This window comes from Cervus elaphus, chromosome 20 (assembly GCF_910594005.1).
Source record: "Cervus elaphus chromosome 20, mCerEla1.1, whole genome shotgun sequence".
NCBI classification, from domain to species: domain Eukaryota; kingdom Metazoa; phylum Chordata; class Mammalia; order Artiodactyla; family Cervidae; genus Cervus; species Cervus elaphus.
This window is the reverse complement of record NC_057834.1, coordinates 73946606-73968908: the sequence shown is the minus strand read 5'-3', so window position 1 is coordinate 73968908 and position 22303 is coordinate 73946606. Positions and strand designations below refer to the sequence as shown.

Below are 22303 nucleotides of genomic sequence, written 5' to 3'. Positions count from 1 at the left end.
TTTGGTTGTTTATTAGAGCTAACCTACTAAAAGATTTTACATGAAAGAATAAAGAGAAAAACATAGTTTGCTATTATTTAGTTATTTATGTCTAATTTAACATAGGAATTCTTGACTATTAGAAATTTTATTATACATTGGATATGATTTATGAACTATGCTAATACATATCTAAGAGGGCTGTGCAATAAGTATAGTAATATGTAACTAAAAACACTGAACTATTTTAACTAGATTAATTATTAAAATTTATATACATTTTACAGAGATTAAGACTTTCAGGATCACTATAATTATGTTCTAAAATTTTCAAGTAAAAAGATAAATTTCCTTAAAGAGATTATATTTAGAGAAATGATAACATATGAAAAAAGCCCAGGCTTATTTCATATGTATAGATGGTTTCCTGTCTAATTGTTTTGTGTGTTTGTCTTCCTTATTATTGTAATTTGAATTATGACCCACATTTAAAATATGCAGTAGTGGCTGATTGAGTAGCTATTGTATACCAGAACAAAGAAAAATAGTTACCAATAGTCCCTGTTCAGCAAAATCACAAGAGTAGGGAGCTCTTAAAGTTGTACTTTTTTGTTTGTCCTTGCTTGCATCCTTCTTTGCATGTGCAATATACAAGTAAGTCTTTAGATAAAATGTATTGATTCTCCCTTTGAAACTGATTTACCTTAAACATCACCATCAAATAACCATGTCCTTTTTTCTCTTTAAGTTTCTATTGTAGTGAATTAGATATATGTGTGCATTCTGTTTATGTTTAAATAATTTTTGTTTTCTGTATCACAAGCTTTTAAATTAAATTATGGAGAATTATTGTTAGTTTCCTATGTTGATTTTCCTGCTAAACATTACCATCGTTTTTTTTTAAACAGAGAAAAAGAAATGCCTCAGAAATCTTCTCAATTTTATATAAATGTTATTTTTCCCATTCTGTGGGGGTTTCTTTGGACTATAACTGTTATATTGTGTTAATAGTTCTACAGAACTCTGAGGGGTACCAACATGTGCAATTTTTACATTGTGTAGTATTATGAATCATTTCAGGAGACATAGATGGTTGTGACACAGTGGCACAAATCTACATGTATGACCATCGGCCTTCAAAAACCCTATCTCCAATATATGAGATGGATGTAACAGAAGCATTTGAGCAGAAAATGGAATCAGAAACACAAGTTACAGACATGGATTTTGAAGATGAGCAACACTTTGCAAAACAAGACTGGACACTATTAAAGCAACTGCTCTCTGAACAGGACTCTAACTTAAATATCACAAATTCTGTTCCTGAAGACTTAAATTTAGCACAGTATCTAATTAATCAGACACTACTTTTAGCACGAGACAGCTCAAAACCTCAGGGTAAAGCACATGTAGACACTTTGAACAGGTGGAGTGAACTAACATCTCCATTTGATGATTCCTCAGCAAGCATTACCATGGCTAGTTTTTCCTCTGAAGAATGTTCACCCCAAGGGGAATGGACAATTCTGGAACTGGAAACTCAGCATTAAGAGTGTTAACACTTCAGAAAATGTTAAAATATGCCACCTCTTTATTTTTTTGATGTTTATATTGTATGCAAATGATAACTGCATTAGCCAGAGATAGTCTATCCTTACTACTGAGGAAGTCTTTCCAATTTAGTTTGTTTATTAATATGATATCATACATAGAAAAAAGTGGTTTTTTTCTAAAAATCTTGAGCATGTTTTCTATAATTATTGGAGAATTTAGAAGACCTGTAAGGAAACCCTTGCTTTAGTTTTCCTTTCCTAACTGGTCAGTTATTGTTTATCATTCAATAATTTAAAATGTGAATGCACAAGTAGAACAGTCCCTTTTTGCTCTGCATATGGTAACAGTAATTTAACAATAAAAAAAACTTATCATGCTTGTGTCAATTTATGTAGAGTTCATCTGTGACATTCCAACTCAGGTTGGTGTGGTTACTGATAGCTAGTATTAGGAAAAACCTTCACTTTTCCAGCCATTAGATTCAGGAAATTGTTAAGTAAATGCATCTCAAATTTCACTGACATTTTTACTAAAAGAAGAGAAGCAGAATTTCCTGTACCTCTTTTGGGGGATATATCCAGAGAAAGACATCTGCGGTTATTCAAAAGAAGTGGGAAAACTGTCCATCGGTTTTATCTATACAGTAATTCCTTTGGATGAGGGGATATAATAGAATTGGCATCTCTCAAAGCTTTGTAACTGACTCATAATTTCTCTAAAATATATCAGAAGTAAAAAATTCTTTTGGTTTAGAATTTCTTTTGTAATTTAACAGTTTTGGGGGAATTCCCTGGTGGTCCAGTGGTTAGGACTCAGTGCTTTCCTGCTGTGGCCCAGATTCAATCCCTGGTCAAGGAACTAAGGTCCCATAAGCCAAGCAGTGCAGCCAAAAATGAAAATAAATTAATTCACAAAGTTTTCAACAAATGACAGTAGAGCTAATCTGTAACTATTTTGAATATCAACAACTATATAAATATACAGTCATTTGGTATTCTTACACATTAGTTAATATTAGCTACTAACCTCTTATACCATAAATTCGCTATACTTTTTTTAAACTAGAAGCTCTGTAGGGGGCACTCATTCATTCAGTCAAGACACACATTTGTTCTAGGCTCTGAAGTGTGAAGATAAAGTTTGATTCCTGCTCCTCAAAACTGAGTTCAGTTTCTAATGAAGAGAGGAAATCATAAAAGGTCAAAAACAGTATTATAAGAACTTTATACCTTAAAAACTGGAAGGAAATTTAGAGGTTAGTTTAATCCCTTCAAATTCCTAAGGAGGATTCTGAAGCCCAGAGGAATTTTTTTTTTCTTTTTTTCCAGAGGAATTTTTAAAGTGCCCAAGGTCCCACACTGATTTGTGAGCCAGAATCCAATATTCCTTAATTTCAGTTTGATGTTATTTCTACTCCACGACATACTTCATTTGGTATATGACAGAGTCAGAAACAGCACAGATTCTCAAGACACTGTGTTATTTTTTTTTTCTCCAAATGTAAAACTGTTATTTTAATAAACTACCTCAGAAGTTTACAAATTTATTACTGAAACTTCATTTCTTTCATGTCATACATGCAAATAGATAGTAGGGAACAAAATTTGCTGAAGTATGACCCCTTAGGTAATTTCAGGATTATACTTTCTTATCATGTGCTTTTATGAACAACATATCTACCAGTCTATTTCCTGTGGGACTCTGGGCTAGTTCTTTATCATTCAGCAAACATATATTGAAAAATAATTGCTGAAATGTACTTAGCACTTATTAGATGTTAGACACTGTGCTGCTTGTTGGTCACTCAGTCCTGTCCAGCCCTTTGTGATCCCATGGACTGCAGCATGCCAGGCTTCCCTGTCCTTCATTGTCTCCCAGAGTTTGCTCAGACTCATGTCCATTGAATTGGTAATGCCATCCAACCATCTGTTGGATCTGTCCTCTGTTGTCCCCTTCTACTCCTGCCTTCAATCTTTCCCAGCATCAGAGTCTTTTTCCAGGGAGTCAGCTGTTCACATCAGGTGGCCAAAGTATCGGAGTTTCGGCTTCAGCATCAGTCCTTCCCGTGAATATTCAGGACTGATTTCCTTTAGGATTGACTGGTTTGATCTTCTTGCTGTCCAAGGGACTCTCAAGAGTCTTTTCCAGCACCACAGTTCAAAAGCATCAATTCTTTGGTGCTTAGCCTTCTTTATAGTCCAACTCTCACATCCATACATGACTACTGGAAAAACCATAGCTTTGACTATACAGAGCTTTGTCAGTAAAGTGATGTCTCTGCTTTTTAATACACTGTCTAGGTTTGTCATAGCTTTTCTTCGAAGAAGCGTCTTAATTCCATGGCTGCAGTCACCATCCGCAGTGATTTTGGAGCTCAAGAAAATAAAGTCTGTCACTGTTTGTATTTTTTTCCCATCTATTTGCCATGAAGTGATGGGACCAGATGCTGTGATCTTAGTTTTTTGAATGTTGACTTTTAAACCAGCTTTTTCACTCTCCTCTTTCACCTTCATCAAGAGGCTCTTTAGTTCCTCTTCACTTTCTGACATTAGGGTGGTGTCATCTGCATATCTGAGGTTATTGATATTTCTCCCGGCAATTTTGATCCCAGCTTGAGCTTCAACCATCCCAACACTGTACTAAATGCTTTAAATGCACATTAACATTTAATTCTCACAACAGTTCTATGAGATATGTGTTCTTACCTTTTTTTTTTTTTTCAAAATGAGACACCTTGGGAAGGGGCACCTGGCCAGAGAGCAGCAGGGTAAGGGAACCCAGGAGAGCTGCTCTCTTCTTATCTTTTATTACACCTGAGGAAACTGATGTGGCATCCTTACCTGAGATGAGTACCCCAGTGGAAGGAACTAAAAGAGAATTAACACATTATACTGTTGTTTGGTGGATAACAATTGTATATGGTCACAGTTGTAAGAGCTCAGAGAGAAAAGCTATGAACAGATTGTCAGGAAGAAAAGATTAGAGAAAGCTGCTTAGGGCAAATAATATTCAGTGAATGACTTTATAGAATTTATTTAAAGAAAGGGCTTGGTGGCTGCAATCTTGTTGGAAATGTAGGTCAGGCAACTTGACTTGAAGATGCACTTTTATAGAAAGTACTTTGCTTTTTCTTAGATTGTGTGTTAGAGGTCAATAAAAATATTGAATAGAAATGTTTTAAAAAGATGCTTTTACACATAGTTTACCTAAGACTCAAAAACTCCATACCAAAAAAAAAATCTAACTTTTTAAAAAATTTGAGTTCTTGGTGCAGGACTGATAAAGATTACCAAGAGAGAAGCAACCAAAACTCATATATTGGCTGTGGGAATACAAACTGGTACATTCTCATTCAAAAACTGACAGATGTAACTAAACGTATTCAAGAAAAACTAATGCATATGCTCTAAATAAAAAGTACCTGTACTAAATGGTTTGCAGCAGTAATGACGTATTGCCTCACACCAGTCAGAACAGCCATCATCAAAAAGTGTACAAATAATAAATGCTGAAGAGGGTGTGGAGAAAAGGCAACCCTCGTACACTGTTGGTGGGAATGTGAATTGGTGCAGCCACTATAGGAAACCGTATGGTGCTTTCTTAAAAAACTAAAAATAGACTATGGGAAACAGTATGGTGTTTACTTAAAAAACTAAAAATAGGCTAACATACAAGGGAGATAGAGTCCAGAGAGTAGAGTAGAAGGATCAGGTTTGCATTTTAGAATGATCACTCTGGAAGCAGTAAGGAGGACTGCGTGGAGCAGGATTCAAGGTAAGGAGACTAGTGATGAATGTTAAAATAACCAAGGCTTCAACTAGGGCAATAGCTGTGGAGAGAGAAGGGAGTGGACACATCTGAGAGATTTAAGATGTGGGTTGGAAAAACTTACTGAATTAGGGACAAGAGGACGGAATCATCTTGCAAGACTCAGGTTTCTGACTGAAGTGCCTGGGTAGTGGATGATGTCATTAGCCAAAAAAAATGAAGCAAGCTCAGGAGTGAGGATGAGTTTAATCTAGGATATACTGAGTTTGAGATGCCTGTGGGACATTCAAGAGGCTTGACAACATACTGTGGAAGAGTCAGAAAAACATGAGAAGACCGAAAAGGAGTGTTCAGAAGTAAGAGAGCTAGGGAGCCAAGGATAAGAGGAGACAAGTGAATATATAATCACCACTCATTGGAGATCGGCAAATCAAGGCTGAGATTCTACTTTAACCTATCAAAGTGGCAAGGATTTTAAAAGGCCTGTAAAAACAAATTCAACATTAGCAAGAGAATTAGTAAGTTTGGGGTCCTCTGAATGTTGTTCTGGGAGTGTAAATTACCTTTGCGGGAAGTAATTAGGCAGTCTATGTTAAGAATGTTCGTAACATCATATCCTTAACCTAGTCCTTTCCCCTCATGGGATCTACCATTAAGAAATAAGAATTTGAGACAAAATTTGTCTACAAAATGTTTATCAGAGAGATCTACAAGTGAAAACTGACAACCAGCTAAATGCCAACAGTAGGAGAAAGGCTAAATTATGATACAACTATATAACACATTATGCAATGATTAAAATTGCTTTCAAAAAATTCTGTTTAATGTCAAGAGAAAACACAAGAAAAAAACCAAAGTATTTATTTATAAATAAAATATCCAATTTGTATACTAGCAAGTACATAGAAGGGACTAAGTGTTAACAGTGGTTGTGATTACTATTTTTATCTTTTAACTCATATTTTCCATGTTTTCTACAAGGCGCAGAAGAATAGGTAGGGTTTTGGTTTGCGTTTGGGTAAGTTGTAGTGGTTAATAGTGCCAAATTCTGTTTGAAATGTCAAGGTGCACTCTGAGACTAGTCCATTGTGTTTGGACATTAGGACTTTATTGATAGTTTTCGTCAGTTTTCTTTAGTAGCAAGTACAGCAACTAGACTACAGTGGGTTGAAGGGTGAACAGGAAGTAGAGAAGTAGAACTTATCTTTTCAAGGAGCCTGACTGAAAAAGAGAGTGATAGCTTTAAGTTACTGTTGTTTTTAAAAGTAATTTTAGTACTTTGAAAATAAGAGGTTGAGAATAATCAATGAATCGGGGGCAATCAAGGAAGAGGAAGGAGGAGGTGGGATCAAGCACAAAGAATACTAGCTGATACGGGGCATTTCAAGGAACTTCAGGTGTTTAACACAAAGCGCTGGATGCATGCGGGACAGCAGCGGAAGACAAGGCTGGCAAAGTACAGGAAGGCCAAGACATGAAGAACCCGAAAGCCTTGCCAAAGTCTGTGGGAAAGCCATTTAGGCAAAGACATTAAATATTTAAATGTATTGTCAAAGGCAGACATAGAACTATTTCTAAAGATTACTCTAGCTGCATGTGTGTGTGCTAAATTGCTTCAGTTGTGTCTGACCCTTTGTGACGCTGTCAGAGGTCTGTCCATGGGATTTTTCCGGCAAGAGTACTGGAGGAGGTTTCCGTGCCCTCCTCCAGGGCAACTTCCCACCCAGGGAATGAACCCTTTTCTCCAGGTTCCCCTGTACTAGCGTGCAGGTTCTGTACCCCCGTGCCACCTGCTTGGGAACATAGAGAAGAGGCTGCAGGAAGGAAGAGTCATGCTGTGCTGTGCTTAGTCACTCGGCTGTGTCCGACTCTGCAACCCAGTGAACTGGAGCCCACCGGCTCCTCTGTCTATGAGGATTCTCCGGGCAAGAGTACTGGAGTGGGTTACTGTGCCCTCCTCCAGGGTAACCTCTCAACTCAGGAATTGAACCGGGGTTTCCTGTATTACAGGTGGATTCTTTACCAGATGAGCTACCGGGGAAGCCCATTGGAATAATTAAGGAGAAAAAGAGGCCCAAACTAAGGGAAAAATGGCCAAGTTGGAAATAAGAGGATGAATTTAAGAGATAATTAGGAGGAATTTTGATAGAATGAACAAGTTCAGTTGAGTTCAGTTCAGTCATTCAGTCATGTCCAACTCTTTGTGACCCCACAGACTGCAGCACGCCAGGCCTCCCTGTCCATCACCAACTCCTGGAATTTACTCAAACTCATGTCCATAGAATGAACAAGAAGTGGTTACAATTTGAGTGTGAAGACCTGCAAGAAAGGATGAAGGGAACCCCTGTTCATATCCCAGATTTCTAATAGGTAAAAAACGGAAGGCTGATGGTTTGTAGTTGGAAAAAAGATAATTTTCAACTTGAACACATCTTATTTGAGATGCAATTGAGATAACCAAGGTATGCAATATGTCTTTCAAAATTCAGAAACCTAACAAATTAGTGGTTACCAGCGGGGAGAGGGGAGTGGGGAGGGGCAAGATAGAAGTAGAACATTAAGAAGTACAAGCTATTATGTATAAAATAAGCTACAAGGGCTCTTTGAGGAAAACACAGTCGCTGCTGCCACAGCGTCCCGAGGTCGCCGGCTCCGGCCCCTGACTCACCGCTGTTTGGGCAGCCACGGCTCTTACAGATACTTGCAAGACTCCTGTGGACCCAGAGGTGACCATTCACCAGATTAGGATCTGCCTCACCAGCTGCAACTGTGAAGCCTCTGGAGAAGGTATGTGCTGACCTGATCAGAGGCCTGAAGAAAAGAATCTCAAAAGTGAAAGGATGCGTTCAGATGCCTACCAAGACCCTGAGAATAGCTACAAGGAAAATTCCTTGTGGTGAACGTTCTAAGACCTCGGGATCATTTCCAGATGAGGATCCACAAGTGACTCATTGACCTGCACAGTCCTTCTGAGGTTGTCAAGCAGATCACTTCCATCAGAGTTGGATCAGAAATGGAGGCTGAAGTCACCATTAAAAATGCTTAAATCAACATTTTTAATAAATGGATAATCAGTTGTTATCCATAATAAGCTACAAGGATACACTATATAGCATAGGAATATAGCCAATATTCTATAATGACTATAAATGGAGTATAATCTTTAACAATTGTTAATCACTATATTGTACACCTGTAACTTATATAATATTGTACCTCAACTATGAAAAGTGAAAGTGAAAGTTGTTCAGTCGTGTCTGACTCTTTGCAACCCCGTGGCCTATACAGTCCATGGGATTCTCCAGGCCAGAATACTGGAGTGGATAGCCTTTCCCTTCTCCAGAGGATCTTCCCAACCCAGGGATCAAACCCAGGTCTCCTGCATTGCAGGCGGATTCTTTACCAGCTGAGCCACAAGGGAAGCCCGTACATCAACTATACTTCAATAAAAAGAAGAAAAATAAAACATGTAACATGTGATACTTTAATATAATCTTGCAATAAGAAAGCACATGAAACCCAGAAAAACACATAGAACTCCAAAACAGAAAATGTAAAATACAGGGACTTTCCCGGTGGTCCAGTGGCTAAGACTGAGTTTCCACTGCAGAGGGTCTGGGTTCAAGGCCTGGTCAGGGAGCTAGATCCTAGATGCCAAGACTAAAGATCCTGCATACAGATCTCTCATGCTGCAACTAGAACCCAGCACAGCCAAATAAATAATAAGATATAAGATTGTTAATTTGGTTATTTAAACTTTGGAACTTGTATATGTCCCAGATATCACAAACAGAATGAAGGGGCAAAAGATAAAATGAGGGGCAATTTTTTTCTTTTTAACAAAAGTTAAAGTACAAATGGTTGGTAAATGATCAAAAGATGTTTAACGAGACTCAAAGGAGCATCAGAAAAAGAACCATAAAAGTTTTTGAAAATATTTGATAATTGAGACTATTATTACTGACTACCCACTAAACATTTTAATTACTTAGGAACTATGAATGAAAACTAATTAGACACTTTGGCAACATAATAAATTATTGGAGTTAATCAGATCTAACTAAGCAATTGAAATATATTAAAGTAGAAAAACAACTCCAAGTATTATTATACTATACAAGTTTACATTATTGGTCAAATCAGATACCTTGCTTGCAATTCAATTTCACTTCTAATTTTGAAAATCAAGCTAAAATTCTGGGCAGATTACATTAAAATAAATCTAAGAACAGTGTGTGGGATGTATTTTTCATTGTCAATGAGACAAGATTTAAGGAGGAAATGAAAGCATTGTGGGCTGTGGTGTGTGGCACAAATACCTGAGTCTGTTTGTATTACCACACAGATCTACTTACAGCATATCAGTTTCAAACAGCTATTACTGCCATCACAGATTTAACACCCTTATTTGCTGCTTTTAAATATTTTTTAGAAACATATAAATGATAAGATCCTTGTTCACCTTCTTTTGCCATAATTTTTTTTCTTAAAAATTACTGGTCTGCTAACTGAAGAAAAATATTACATAGGTAAGAATTCTTAGGGGAAAAAAAAAAAGAGTTTTCTCAAATGCTTTTTTTGGAAAGATGTGACTAGATACTTGACTCATCTGTGGGAGTAATGCTTCATTTGTATTTGAAAATATAAATCATCTCATTATCATGTTTCAGTCCCCTTTATTTTAGTCACCAGTAATATGATTGTGTCTTTATCAATTTTTATTGACTATTTACCCTAAGTGAAAAGTTGAAGTATATATAGTTTCTTTCTTTAAGTAATTTGTATCCTAAAACTTCATAAAGAAAAAAGTAGGAAAGCAAATTAGGAATATTTACAAGAGATATGACAAAGATTTATCTTCTTAATATATATACATCATTTATCAATCAAAAGAATGCTAACAGCCCAATAGAAACCTAGGTTAAAAGTAAAATAAATTAACAGAAGAAGAAATAGATGGTCAATAAAAATACAGGGATGATATAATATACTAGTTATATATATATGTATATGATATATATACTATATATATGATATATATACATACATATATACATATATATACACATACATATATGATATATATGATATATATAGTATATCATATACTATATGATATATATACTAGTTAGTTCAGTTAAGTTCAGTTGCTCAGTCATATCCGACTCTTTGTGACCTGCAGCATGCCAGGCTTCCCTGTCCACCACCAACTCCCAGAGCTTGCTCAAACTCATGTCCATCAAGTCAGTGATGCCATCCAACCATCTCATCGTCTGTCATCCCCTTCTCCTCCTGCCTTCAATCTTTCCTAGCATCAGGTCTTTTCCAATGAGTCAGTTCTTCGCATCAGGTGGCCAAAGTACTGGAGTTTCAGCTTCAACATCAGTCCTTCCAATGAATATTCAGGACTGATTTCCTTTAGGGTGGACTGGTATCCTTCCAATGAATATTCAGGACTCATTTCCTTTAGGGTGGACTGGTTGGATCTCCTTGCAGTCCAAGGGACTCTCAAGAGTCTTCTCCAACACCACAGTTCAAAACCATCAATTCTTTGGCACTCAGCTTTCTTTATAGTCCAACTCTCACATCCATATATGAGTACTGGAAAAACCATAGCTTTGGCTAAACAGACCTTTGTTGGCAAAGTAATGTCTCTGCTTTTTAATATGCTGTCTAGGTTGGTCATAACTTTTCTTCCAAGGAGCAAGCGTCTTTAAATTTCATGGCTGCACTCACCACCTGCAGTGATTTTGGAGCCCAGAAAAATAACGTCTGTCACTATTTCCACTGTTTCCCCATCTATTTGCATAAAGTGATGGGACCAGAAGCCATGATCTTAGTTTTCTGAATGTTGAGATTTAAGTCAAGTTTTTCATTCTCCTCTTTCATTTTCATCAAGATCCTCTGTAGTTGTTCACTTTCTGCCATTAGGGTGCTGTCATCTGCATATCTGAGGTTATTGATATTTCTCCTGGCAATCTTGATTCCAGTTTGTGCTTCATCCAGCCAAGTATTTCTCATGATGTACTCTGCATATAAGTTAAATAAGCAGGGTGACAATATACAGCCTTTCCCAATTTGGGACCAGTCTGTTGTTCCATGTCCAGTTCTAACTGTTGCTTCCTGACCTGCATACAGATTTCTCAAGAGGCAGGTCAGGTGGTCTGGTATTCCCATCTCTTGAAGAATTTTCCACAGTTTGTTGTGATCCACATAGTCAAAGGCTTTGGCATAGTCAATAAAGCAAAAGTAGATGTTTTTCTGGAATTATCTTGCTTTTTCAATGATCCAATGGATGTTGGCAATTTGATTTCTGAGTCCTCTGCCTTCTCTAAATCCATCTTGAACATCTGGAAGTTCACCGTTCACATGCTGTTGAAGCCTGACTTGGAGAATTTTGAACATTACTTTGCAAGCGTATGAGATGAGTGGAATTGTGGAGTAGTTTGAGCATTCTTTGGCATTGCCTTTCTTTAGGATTGAAATGAAAACTGATCTTTTCCAATGTGTGACCACTGCTGAGTTTCCCAAATTTGCTGATTGAGTGCAGCACTCTCACAGCATCATCTTTTAGGATTTGAAATAACTCAACTGGAATTCCATCACCTCCACTAGCATTGTTCATTGTGATGCTTCCTAAGGCCCACTTGACTTCACATTCCAGAATGTCTGGCCCTAGGTGAGTGATCACACCATCGTGATTATCTGGGTCATGAAGATTTTTTTGTATAGCTCTTCTGTGTATTCTTGCCACCTCTCCTTAATATCTTCTGCTTCTGTTAGATCCATACCATTTCTGTCCTTTATTGTGCCCATCTTTGCATGAAATAATAGTAGTTAGTAAACAGGTATGAAAATATATTCATCTATTTAATTGTAAAGATGAAATTATGAAACCTAATGTAAAGAGTACAGTGAGATTGGCACTGCATTCATACATGTTTGTGTAAATATAACTTGGTGCAAACTTTCTGGAAAGCATTTGGCAACTGGCAACTGGAACTTAAAAAACTTCATAATTGTTGAATCAGTATCTCACTTTGAGAAATGTAATGAATAATCAGAAATGGTTAAAAATAAGTACATGTATATAATATTTTAAAGTCCTAAAACATAATAATGGATAAGTTATTTTGATATGTTGGGATATTAAGCTACTTTATTAAGTGTCACATTCAATAAGAATATTTGATGATTTGGGGAATGTTCACAATAAATGAAGGGGTTAGATATTAATATGTATGTATATGTAGTATAAAATATTTATGAAAAACACTGCTGTGATAGTCTTATGTATCAATCTGGTTGGAATGGTATCCAGTTATTTAATCAAACACTAATCTAGGTGTTGCTGTGAAGGTATTTTATAGGTGTATATAATCTCTACAACCACTTGGCATTAAGTAGAGATTATCTTCAATAATGTGAGTAGACCTCACCAATCAGTTTAAGGCCTTAAGAATACAAACAGATTTCCTGAAGAAGAAGTTCTGTGTTAATATCGAAACATCAACTCCTACCTGAATTTCCATCGGGCCCTACAAATTTTGGACTTGCCAGCCCCCATAATCCTGTGTGCCAATTCCTTAAAATAAATCTCTTTAATATACTATCCTATTGGTGCTGTTTCTCTGCACAGTCCTGACCGGTTTAACTGATAATATCCTATCCTAAATTCTAGTTTTCTTTTCCTTCCCAACAGAATTCTGAATTTTATAGCTGGGCACTTGGCTACTCAGAATGAAGATTAGATTTCCCTGAACCATGTGACAAGGTTCTGACCAATGCAGTATAAATAAAATTGCTGAGTGATACTTCCTGAAAATCTCTCTAAAGTGGATGGGCAGTCCTCTTCTTTCCCTGAAAATTTCTGTAAAGTAGATGGGCATTCCTTCTCTTCCTTTCCAGAGCACAAACGTATTCTTTTTCTTTTCTAAAAATATGGAATGCTTCATGAATTGACATGTTATTCTTGCGCAGGGGCCATGCTAACCTTCTCTGTTTCATTCCAACTTAGTTCATGTGCAGCCCTGGCAGGGCTTCCCAGATGGTGCTAGTGGTAAAGAACCCTCCTGCCAAAGCAAGAGATGTTAAGAGACGCAAGTTCGATCCCTGGGTTTTTCCTTCTTTAGTTGCAACATGCAAACTCTTAGTTGTGGCATGTAGGATCTAGTTCCCCAACCAGTGATCAAACTCAGTCCCCCCTCCCCCCCACCCACCCACATTGGGAGTATGGAATCTTAGCCACTGGACCACCAGGGAAGTCCCTCAACATTCTATTTTTAATTCTCCAATCAGTTAACCTTATTTTCCCTAAAACACTCTTGGACTTCTATTTCTCCAATTTATAAGAATCAAATGTGTAAGTCCACTTTCTGAGTTTCCCCTATTTAAGATGAGGAATTAGTACACCTCTCTCTTCATCACTCTCCTCTGTTATGCCCTTTTCTTCTTTCTCTGATATTGAGATATTTTGAATGTATAGATCCTGATTATGATTCAGAATTTTTCCATATCTTCCCTTTTAAGAATATTTTGACTTGTTTTAGCCCAGCTCCCCAGAAAACAGAAGCTAAGGCAAAGCTTGGGGAATTAATGTTTTGTTGGAGGGTTCAATCTCAGGCAAGCGGTAATGAGGGAAAAACAGAGAAGGAAAAACAGAAAAAAATGAGAAGTAAAACAGAGAAGGAAGCAAACAGAGGGTGGCAAATTGTGCTCAGCTTTACGAGAAATGGCTGGTTTCTCGGTTACACAGGATAGCTTAGGAGAGGCTAAGGGAAGTTCTGAAGTTTGGAACAATCAGAGAAGAAGAGTGAACAATTTATGTGCTCACTCCTATCTTTTCTCCCATTGCTCAAAATACCCTCAGTGGGGGTTAACTCAGTTCTAGATTGTGACAGGGGCCCTACTGGCAGCTACTGGAGAATCCATTGCCTACGTGGATACCACTGGGCCTTACAGCTCCCACTGCAGCGTGTATGAGAGAGCCCATGACAAAGCTGGCCTGAGAAGGCTGGGCCAGCTGGTGTTGTCAGGAGACAGAATGCAGTTGGAGCAATCAGGACTTACTATTGAAGGAATGATGAGAGCCCTTAACAGAGTTGCTTGGGTTGGGAAGCAGAGCAAGTGTTGAGCCTTGGGGGACAAGAAGTGGAAAGGATCTGAAGTCATGCGTAAGTGAGTTGCATTACATTTGTGCTTAGCTTTGTGTGGTCATATTTATAATTCTTTAGATTTATATCTTCATTTAACTTGTCTAGTACCTGTTGTCAGTCCTTCTTATCCCTCAGTTGACAGAAAAATAGCATGTAGTAATTAACTTGGTGTGGCAGCAGAAAAGGGCAAGGCAAACATGATTTTTTGTTCTTTCTGGGTATCATCTTTTGTTTCCTTCACAGATGTCTAAACTGCTTATTCTATAGCACTGCAATTTAAAAATCGTTGTCAGGCCATGTCTAGATGTAGGTATCTGACATTTATTTTGCAAAAACATTGCTATTCCTCTCTGCATCTATGGGCTTTTTTTCTCATCAGGAAACCATTCTTCCCATCAGACATTTGATTTTTCTCCCATTTGTTTGGTTTCTTTTTCATGAATACCAATTATCTTTTCTCTCTTTTCTTGCCTTTATGTGTATCACCTATCTCTGACCTTTCTTTCTTCATCCTGGAGTATTTCAAATAATCCTCATTATTTATTACAGTGTCTGACTTACATGTTAAAACTTGACTAGGCTTTGAAGGGAAACTTAGATAGGAATTCCTTCTTGTTGTTGTTATTTAGTTGCTAAGTTGTGTCTGACTGCTTTGTGGCCCTAGAGACTGCAGCCTGCCAGGCTCCTTTGTCCATGGGATTTCTGAGGCAAGAATACTGGAGTGGGTTGGCATTTCCTGCTCCAAGGTATCTGCCCAACCCAGGGATCAAACCCGAGTCTCCTGCATCTTCTGCATTGGCAGGCAGATTCCTTACCCCATGAGACACCTGGGAAACACCAGAAATTTCTTTATCCAGCTTAATATTAAACTTAGGAATTTTTATGTTGTCAGACTCACCTGTTCACTGGTGTGTTGAGTTTTCATCTTAGTTTTTTTTTTACATTATGACTGAGGACTGCTGGCTAAAAATAAGAATCTGTCAAAGTATCTAAACCTTGAGGAAGTTGCCACTGAATTACAGCTATGCTCAATAATCACGTTAAATCAACAGCATCATGTGATAGACAGCTGAGAACCAGGAGAGATTTAAGTCAAAGCAGACGAATAGGACCAGTGAGGTTGGTGAATGCAAAATCTTTTTCTTAGTGCCTAAGTAGAGAATTGAATGTTTTGCTTTTATTTCTAAGTCATACACATTCATACTCAAACCTATTTGGAAATAGAGAAGCTTTTGAAGCCAAACAACCAGGTATTTTTAAAACATCCGATAGTTTCATTAAATTGAGCCTGTTGTTTCCAAAACAATAAATTGTTTAAATCCAATCATTTAAAAATAACAATTATACCTCATCAGGGTCTGAGAATATAGTACTATGTCAGTTTTTCATATCAAAGAAAAAACTGGTGAAAGTCACTTTTCTTTCATCTAACAACCTCTACAATTCCCTTTGTGTGTTGGGGCGGGGGATATGTATGTGTTCCCTTTTCATGGGCAACAACATCAAGATCAGAACATCGGGAAAGAAGCAGATAACATAAAGAACATGCAGCGGAGCCTCAAAAGAAAATGACTGTTCAATATTTGCAATTGACAAAAAGGTCAAAATACTGAAGTACATTCATTATTTTAGATCTATCAGAGCATTCAAGCCACTAAATAGATTCAAAGGCTTTGTTGTTACTTCAGAAATGGAGGCAGCTCACAGAGAACATTAAGCTCTTCTTGCAGCCTCATAACAGGTTGTCACTGCGCAACTAATGTGGAAATATGGCATTGCAAGGTTTATGAAATATATATTTCTTATTGATTCTATGCTTTCAAGTTGAATTTTCAATCCAGGAATCAATAATTTATGGAATTAATTTTTCATTGTAACTTTCTCACAGCTGCTGAAATAGGAATGTTCTGACACTAAGCAGGAATATAAATTGAACATATTTCTGTGTAGCATTCTACGGAGTAGTGAATCAGAAAGTTGAGCTGTTACAGAATTGCCAAATGTATTTGTGTATTCAATTTCAATACATTTGGGCCTGAATCATGAAGACACCTCTAAAAGCACAACTTAAACAGCTTTATTTGTTCTATAAATGAATGAATTATGGTAATACATAAACCTCCTGAATAAAAATTCATTAGCAGGATTAACTGTTAAACTTTTATTTCTAGCAAATATCTCACAAGTTAGTTAGCCCTAACCCAGAAGATTGAAGCTTGAAATAAATTAATTCAAGCCTAAAAGTAATAAGGGTAAGAATTTTAATAAAAATAGAGGCCTCAATTGGTACTATTCAACTTACAACTATTAACATTCAATGAAGTCTGATACGTCAGTTTTGAGACATAAGCCGAGTGGGACTTTCTAAGTAAGAGTAAATACTTCAGTATTTGACTATACTTATTCTATACTTTTTAGGGCTTCCCTGGTGGCTCAGATGGTGAAGAATCTGCCTGCAGTGCAGGAGACCTGGGTTTCATCCTTGGGTCGGGAAGTTCCCCTGGAGAAGGGAATGGCAACCCACTCCAGTATTCTTGCCTGGAAAATCTCATAGACAGAGGAGCCTGGTGGGGTACAGTCCACGGGGTCGCAAAGAGTTGGACACGACTGAGCAGCTAACACTTTTCATTAGTGCTTGAGAGGTACCAGACATTATAATAAATGAAAGAGATTCATCAGCTGACAAAAGAGAAAAAAAGCCCTGCTGTTGTGGAGTTTACATTCCAGTGAGAGAACAAAGGCTATAAACAATAAACACAGTAAGTACATGCATTATACAGCATGTTAGAGGGTGACGAATGCTATTAAAAAAACAAAACAGGCTAACACAGATCAAGAATGGTTCCAGTTTTAAATGAGCAAACGAGGGTGGGTGGGTTTCACTGGGAAGATGACAGAGCTAAGATGTGAAGGGCAGAGAAAGTGAGTTAAGAATATATGGTTGGCGGTGGGGGTTAGGTGGGGGGGCTGGCTGAGTGGTAAACAATCTGCCTGCCAATGCCAGAGACATGGGTTTAATGCCTGGTCTGGAAGATCCCACATGCTGAGGGGCAACTAAGCCCATGTGCCACAACTATTAAGCCTGTGCTCTAGAGCCCAGGAGCCACAACTGTTGATTTTGTGTGCTGAAGCCTGTGTGCCCAAAGGCCTGTGCTCCGCAACAAGAGAAGCCACCACCACAAGAACCCCACACTAGAGAGTAGCCCCGCTCTCTGCAACTAGAAAAAAGTTCACACAGCAATGAAGACCCAGTACAGCCAAAAATAAATAAAATTACATATATGTAAAAAGAATATGTCTGGGGAGAAAACACTTTAGACAGAAGAGCTGGTGCAAAAGCAGGAGCATGCCTGGTAGGCATGAAGAGCAGGAAGGGAGTCAGTGTGGAACAGAAGCAGCAAGTGAGAGAGAGAGCAGTAGGAACGACAGGGAAACTGGATCACATAGGACCTTGTAGATCATCATGAGGACTTTAGCTTTAATTCTGAGAGCTGAGAGCCATTAGAGGGTTTTAAGCAGAGGGAAAACAAAATCCATGTTCTGCTTTAACCAGATTACCCTGGTTGCTACATTGAAAAATGACTTTAGGGAGCAAGGCATACATAAACATGGAAACCTGTTAGGAGGCTAATGCAATAATCCAGATGAGAGTTGCTAGTGGCTCAGACAAGGGAGGTGGTTAGGCTCTGAATATTTTAATATTTTGAAAGTACAGGCAAGATTTTCTGATGAGTGAGAGAGAGGCAAATAAGAGAGAGGCAAGGTATTTAAATCTAGCAACAGGAAAAATGTGAGTTATTAACAGAAATGGGGAAGACTAGGGGTGATATAGGTTTGCAGGGGAAATTAGAAGTTGTCTTGACCATGTGAAATTTGAGATGTCTGCTGGTGGAAATATTAAATAGGCAGTTGTTTATACCAACCTGAAGTTCAGGAGAAAAGCTAAGGCTGGAGATAGAAATTTGGGATTTGTTAGCATACTGATTACATCTAAAGCCATGAGTTGATGAGATCACTGAGGGAGTGAATAAGTGGACTCTTGAACAACACAAGGGTTAAAGGCACAATCAGAAATCTGTAAACAACTTTTGACTCCCCCAAAACTTAACTGCTAATAGGCCACTGTTGACTAGAAATCTTACCAATAACATGAACGGTTGATTAACATATTATATGTGTGATATGCTCTACAATAAAGTAAGCTGGGTCTTCCCTGGTGACTCAGACAATAAAGAACCCACCTGCATTGCAGGAGACAAGGCCTTGATCCCTGGGTTGAGAAGATCCCCTGGAGAAGGGAATAGCTACCCAACACCAGTATTCTTGCCTGAAGAATTCCATGGACAGAGGAGCCTGGCAGGCTACAGTCCATGGGGTGCTAAAGAGTCAGACATGACTGACCAACTAACACTTTCAAAGTTAGCTAGAGGAAATAAAATATTATTAAGAAAATCATAAAAGAAAATACATTTACAGTACAGTACTGTACAGTATTTATTGGTACCATAAGTTTACATCATTTATTTACAAGATGAATCATGTCAGTACCTGTATCAATACCGTCTTTTTTTTGTTGTCATTTCAGTGCCTGGGCTCTCTCTAGCTGCCCTGAAGCATGTGGGATCTTGCTTCCCCTATGAAAGGGAGTCACATCTGACTCTTCATGACATCATGGACGCCTCAGTCCTTGCCAGGCTCCTCTGTCCATGGTGATTCTTCAGGCAAGAATCCTGGAGTGGGATCCATGCCCTCCTCCAGGGGATCTTCCCAACCCAGGGAATGAACTCAGGTCTCCCTCGTTGCAGATGGATTCTTTACTATCTGAGCCACCAGGGAAGCACATTAGTTCCCCTATCAGGGATCAAACCCACATTCCCTCCATTGCAAGGCAGATTCTTAACCACTGGACCACCAGGAAAGTCCCAATATTGTCTTATATGATACAAAACACTGTAGATGTTATATGTGTTACTAACATTAGACATCAAAATTGAAAAGATAATGTGAAAATAAATTAATTTTTATTTACAGGTATAACAATTGATGCATTGATAACAAAGCAGCAATATGATTGCTCTATGGTAGCCTAATGTTTTTGACACAATTACTTCATGGTCGGCCATGGTTCCATGGTGTAATGATGAGCACTCTGGCATCTGAATCCAGCAATCCGAGTTCAAGTCTCAGTGGGACCTTTTCCTTTGGTCCACACTGATCGATTCTGGGGCTTCCCAGGTGGCTCAGTGGTAGAGAATCTGCCTGCCAATGTAGGAGCCACAGGAGACATGGGTTTGATCCCTGGGTCGGGAAAATTCCCTAGAGGAGGAAATGGCAACCCGCTCTAGTATTCTTGCCTGGGAAGTCCCATGGATAGAGGAGCCTAGCGGGCTACAGTCCATGGGGTCAGAAAAGAGTCGGGAACACTGAGCGACTGAGCATGCACTTCGTGGTAGCCTGGCCTATACACTAATGAATGAATCATTATAAACATTTTATGGCATTCTTATTACAGTCATCATAATACAATACTGGAAACATTGTTACTTACACACACACACACACACACACACACACACACACACACACACACTTACCTGTGATGATAGGCGATACTGCAGTTTCTCCAACCACGAGAAAGAGGCATACTATATGGTAATGTAATTCTTTAAAAGCAAAGTTATGGAACAGTAAGAAAACTAACACTATTAATTTTACATTAACTATCACTCTTCTTGGATTTCCTTGGTGGTACAGTGGATAAGAAGTCGCCTGCCAATGCAGGGGACACGGGTTTGATCTTTGGTCTGGGAAGATTCCACATGCCTCGGGCAACTAAAGTCCGTGTGGCTCAACTGATGAGCCCATGTATTGCAACTATTGAAGCCCATATGCCTAGAGTCTGTGGTCTGCCACAAGAGAAGCCACACAACGAGAAGCCTGGGCACTGCAACAAAGAGTAACCCTTGCTTTTTGTAACTAGAGAAAACCTGCGTGCAGCAACAAAGACCCAGCACAACCAAAAATAAATAAAATATCACTTATGTCTGTGTAAACACAGACTAGTATTTACATATATTTTATGCATTCATGACATGTCTAAATTTTTTCTGTATTTCTAGCTTAATGATTTGTGAGTTTCTTCAAATTGTCACAATTCTCCCCAAAATTTTCCAATATTTTTATCAAAAAAAATTCATGTATAAATGGACCCATGCAATTCAAGAGTCAACTGTTTGGTGAGAGAAGAAACAGATGCAAGAATTGCACTTGGGGTGCTTCCAAGGGTTTGGATATTGAGGGAAAAACAACCAACGATGTTGCAAAGTGGCCTGTGAGGTTAAAGGAAAACCTTGAGAACTTAGTGTGGGAAAGCCAAGGAAGAACATGTTTCCAAGAGAAGGAAGTGATCAACTGCAACAAATTAAAGCTGATTGACTAAGTAAAATAGTATTGAAAACTGCTGAATTTAGCAAGGATCTTGACAAGAGCAATTTCTGTGGCATGGAGGAAATTTTAAAAGCCTAACCAGCATGTTTAAGAAAGAATGGGAGAAGAGAGGTTAAGAACAGAAATTATAATCCTTTTGAGTTTTACTGTAAGGACAGCAGAGAAATAGGATGGTTAGTTGGAGCTGGAAATTGGATCAAGAGATTTGAAGATGGGCAAAATAACAGCATATTTATTTGCTATTGAGAATGGTCCAGTGTAGAGAAGAAAATTGTTATTGTGCAAGATACAAGATAGAATTACTGGAACTGTGTTCTTGAGTAAACAAGAGATGGGGTTTAGTGTCCACCTGGAGAACTGATCTTAAATAACAGCATGAACAGTTCATTTCATATAATTGGAGGGTAAGCAAAATTTGTGGGCACAGATGATGAAAGATGAATACATGTGTTTATGTGCCTCAGTGGAAGTTCATTTCTGGACAATCTTATTTATCTCATTTAATTAGTAAACAAGATCTACAGCTGAAAGTAAGGATGAAGAAGAGATCTGTAGAGAGGAAAAGGTATGAAACAGTTATCTACAAGAGTGGGAGAATGAATGGACTGGGCAAACAATACAATTGCCTGATATCATTAAGGGAACATTTAAACAATAATGAAAACAGCAGGTAGACCTATTAAGTACTCATGTTTTAAGCACTATTCTAAAAGACTGACATACATCAACCTATAAACTGGCAGAATTATTATCCTAATGTTAAGATATGAAAACTGAGAAGTCTCATGGCTCAGGAAACGCTGGAGGCATGATACGGAGCCAAGTTGTTTGACTCCACAGACTAGGCTCATTCTTTTATGAAATCAAATATTTGTTGATTGATCGAATGAAGGAAAAAAGGATAAATTAAAGACAGGGAGACTAATCAATGCTATCTCCATGGTATGTGACTATCTAAGTCATTTTTGCTACACATGCGACGTAAATGTTGTGTTCCAAATCTTCTAACTGGGTCCATATGGGCAGGAGAGGTAGAGGTAGGGATGTGGTCCATACATTTGAAAGACTTAGGCATGAACCCCAGCTCTTTTATCACTAGCTATATTTTCAAGGCCAGTAACTATTTCTCTAAGCTCCAGTTTTTTGAAATAACACATGTTTTACAGCCTTTATGGGGAAGATTAATATAATCATTTACGTAAGGCACCTGGTATAGTACCTGGTACAGAGCAGATTTTCAATATCATTAGTTTTCTTTTCCCTCCATATTCTGGTGTACGGCCCAAAAACTTCAGTACCCTCCCCAGCACAGACCCTTCTTTGCACTTGTCAGTTTCCCTATCACAATTGGAGTCTCTGCTCTCAACCCAGCTAAGACTCCTTGTAGCATCACAGTTAAA

General features: G+C 38.1%; 1 protein-coding gene, 1 non-coding gene and 1 pseudogene across 9 annotated transcripts in view; 2 read left to right on the top strand and 1 right to left on the bottom strand.

Moving 5' to 3' along the window:
* The window catches only part of BTBD8 (BTB domain containing 8), an 89947-nt gene extending 88030 nt beyond the window's left edge, over window positions 1-1917 (top strand). For all 8 annotated transcript variants that reach the window (XM_043877303.1, XM_043877302.1, XM_043877306.1 and 5 more), the window contains one exon: window positions 1060-1917. In XM_043877303.1, the coding sequence (XP_043733238.1) occupies window positions 1060-1529 (470 nt within the window). In that variant the 3' untranslated portion in view covers window positions 1530-1917. The remainder of the gene's footprint in view (window positions 1-1059) is intronic.
* A 4806-nt stretch (window positions 1918-6723) lies between these two features.
* On the top strand, window positions 6724-8347 carry LOC122676758 (annotated as a pseudogene).
* A 4889-nt stretch (window positions 8348-13236) lies between these two features.
* Window positions 13237-13342, bottom strand: LOC122678494. The gene has a single exon (XR_006336164.1). It is a non-coding gene; the product is annotated as a U6 spliceosomal RNA (small nuclear RNA).
* Between the last annotated feature and the right edge of the window lie 8961 nt (window positions 13343-22303).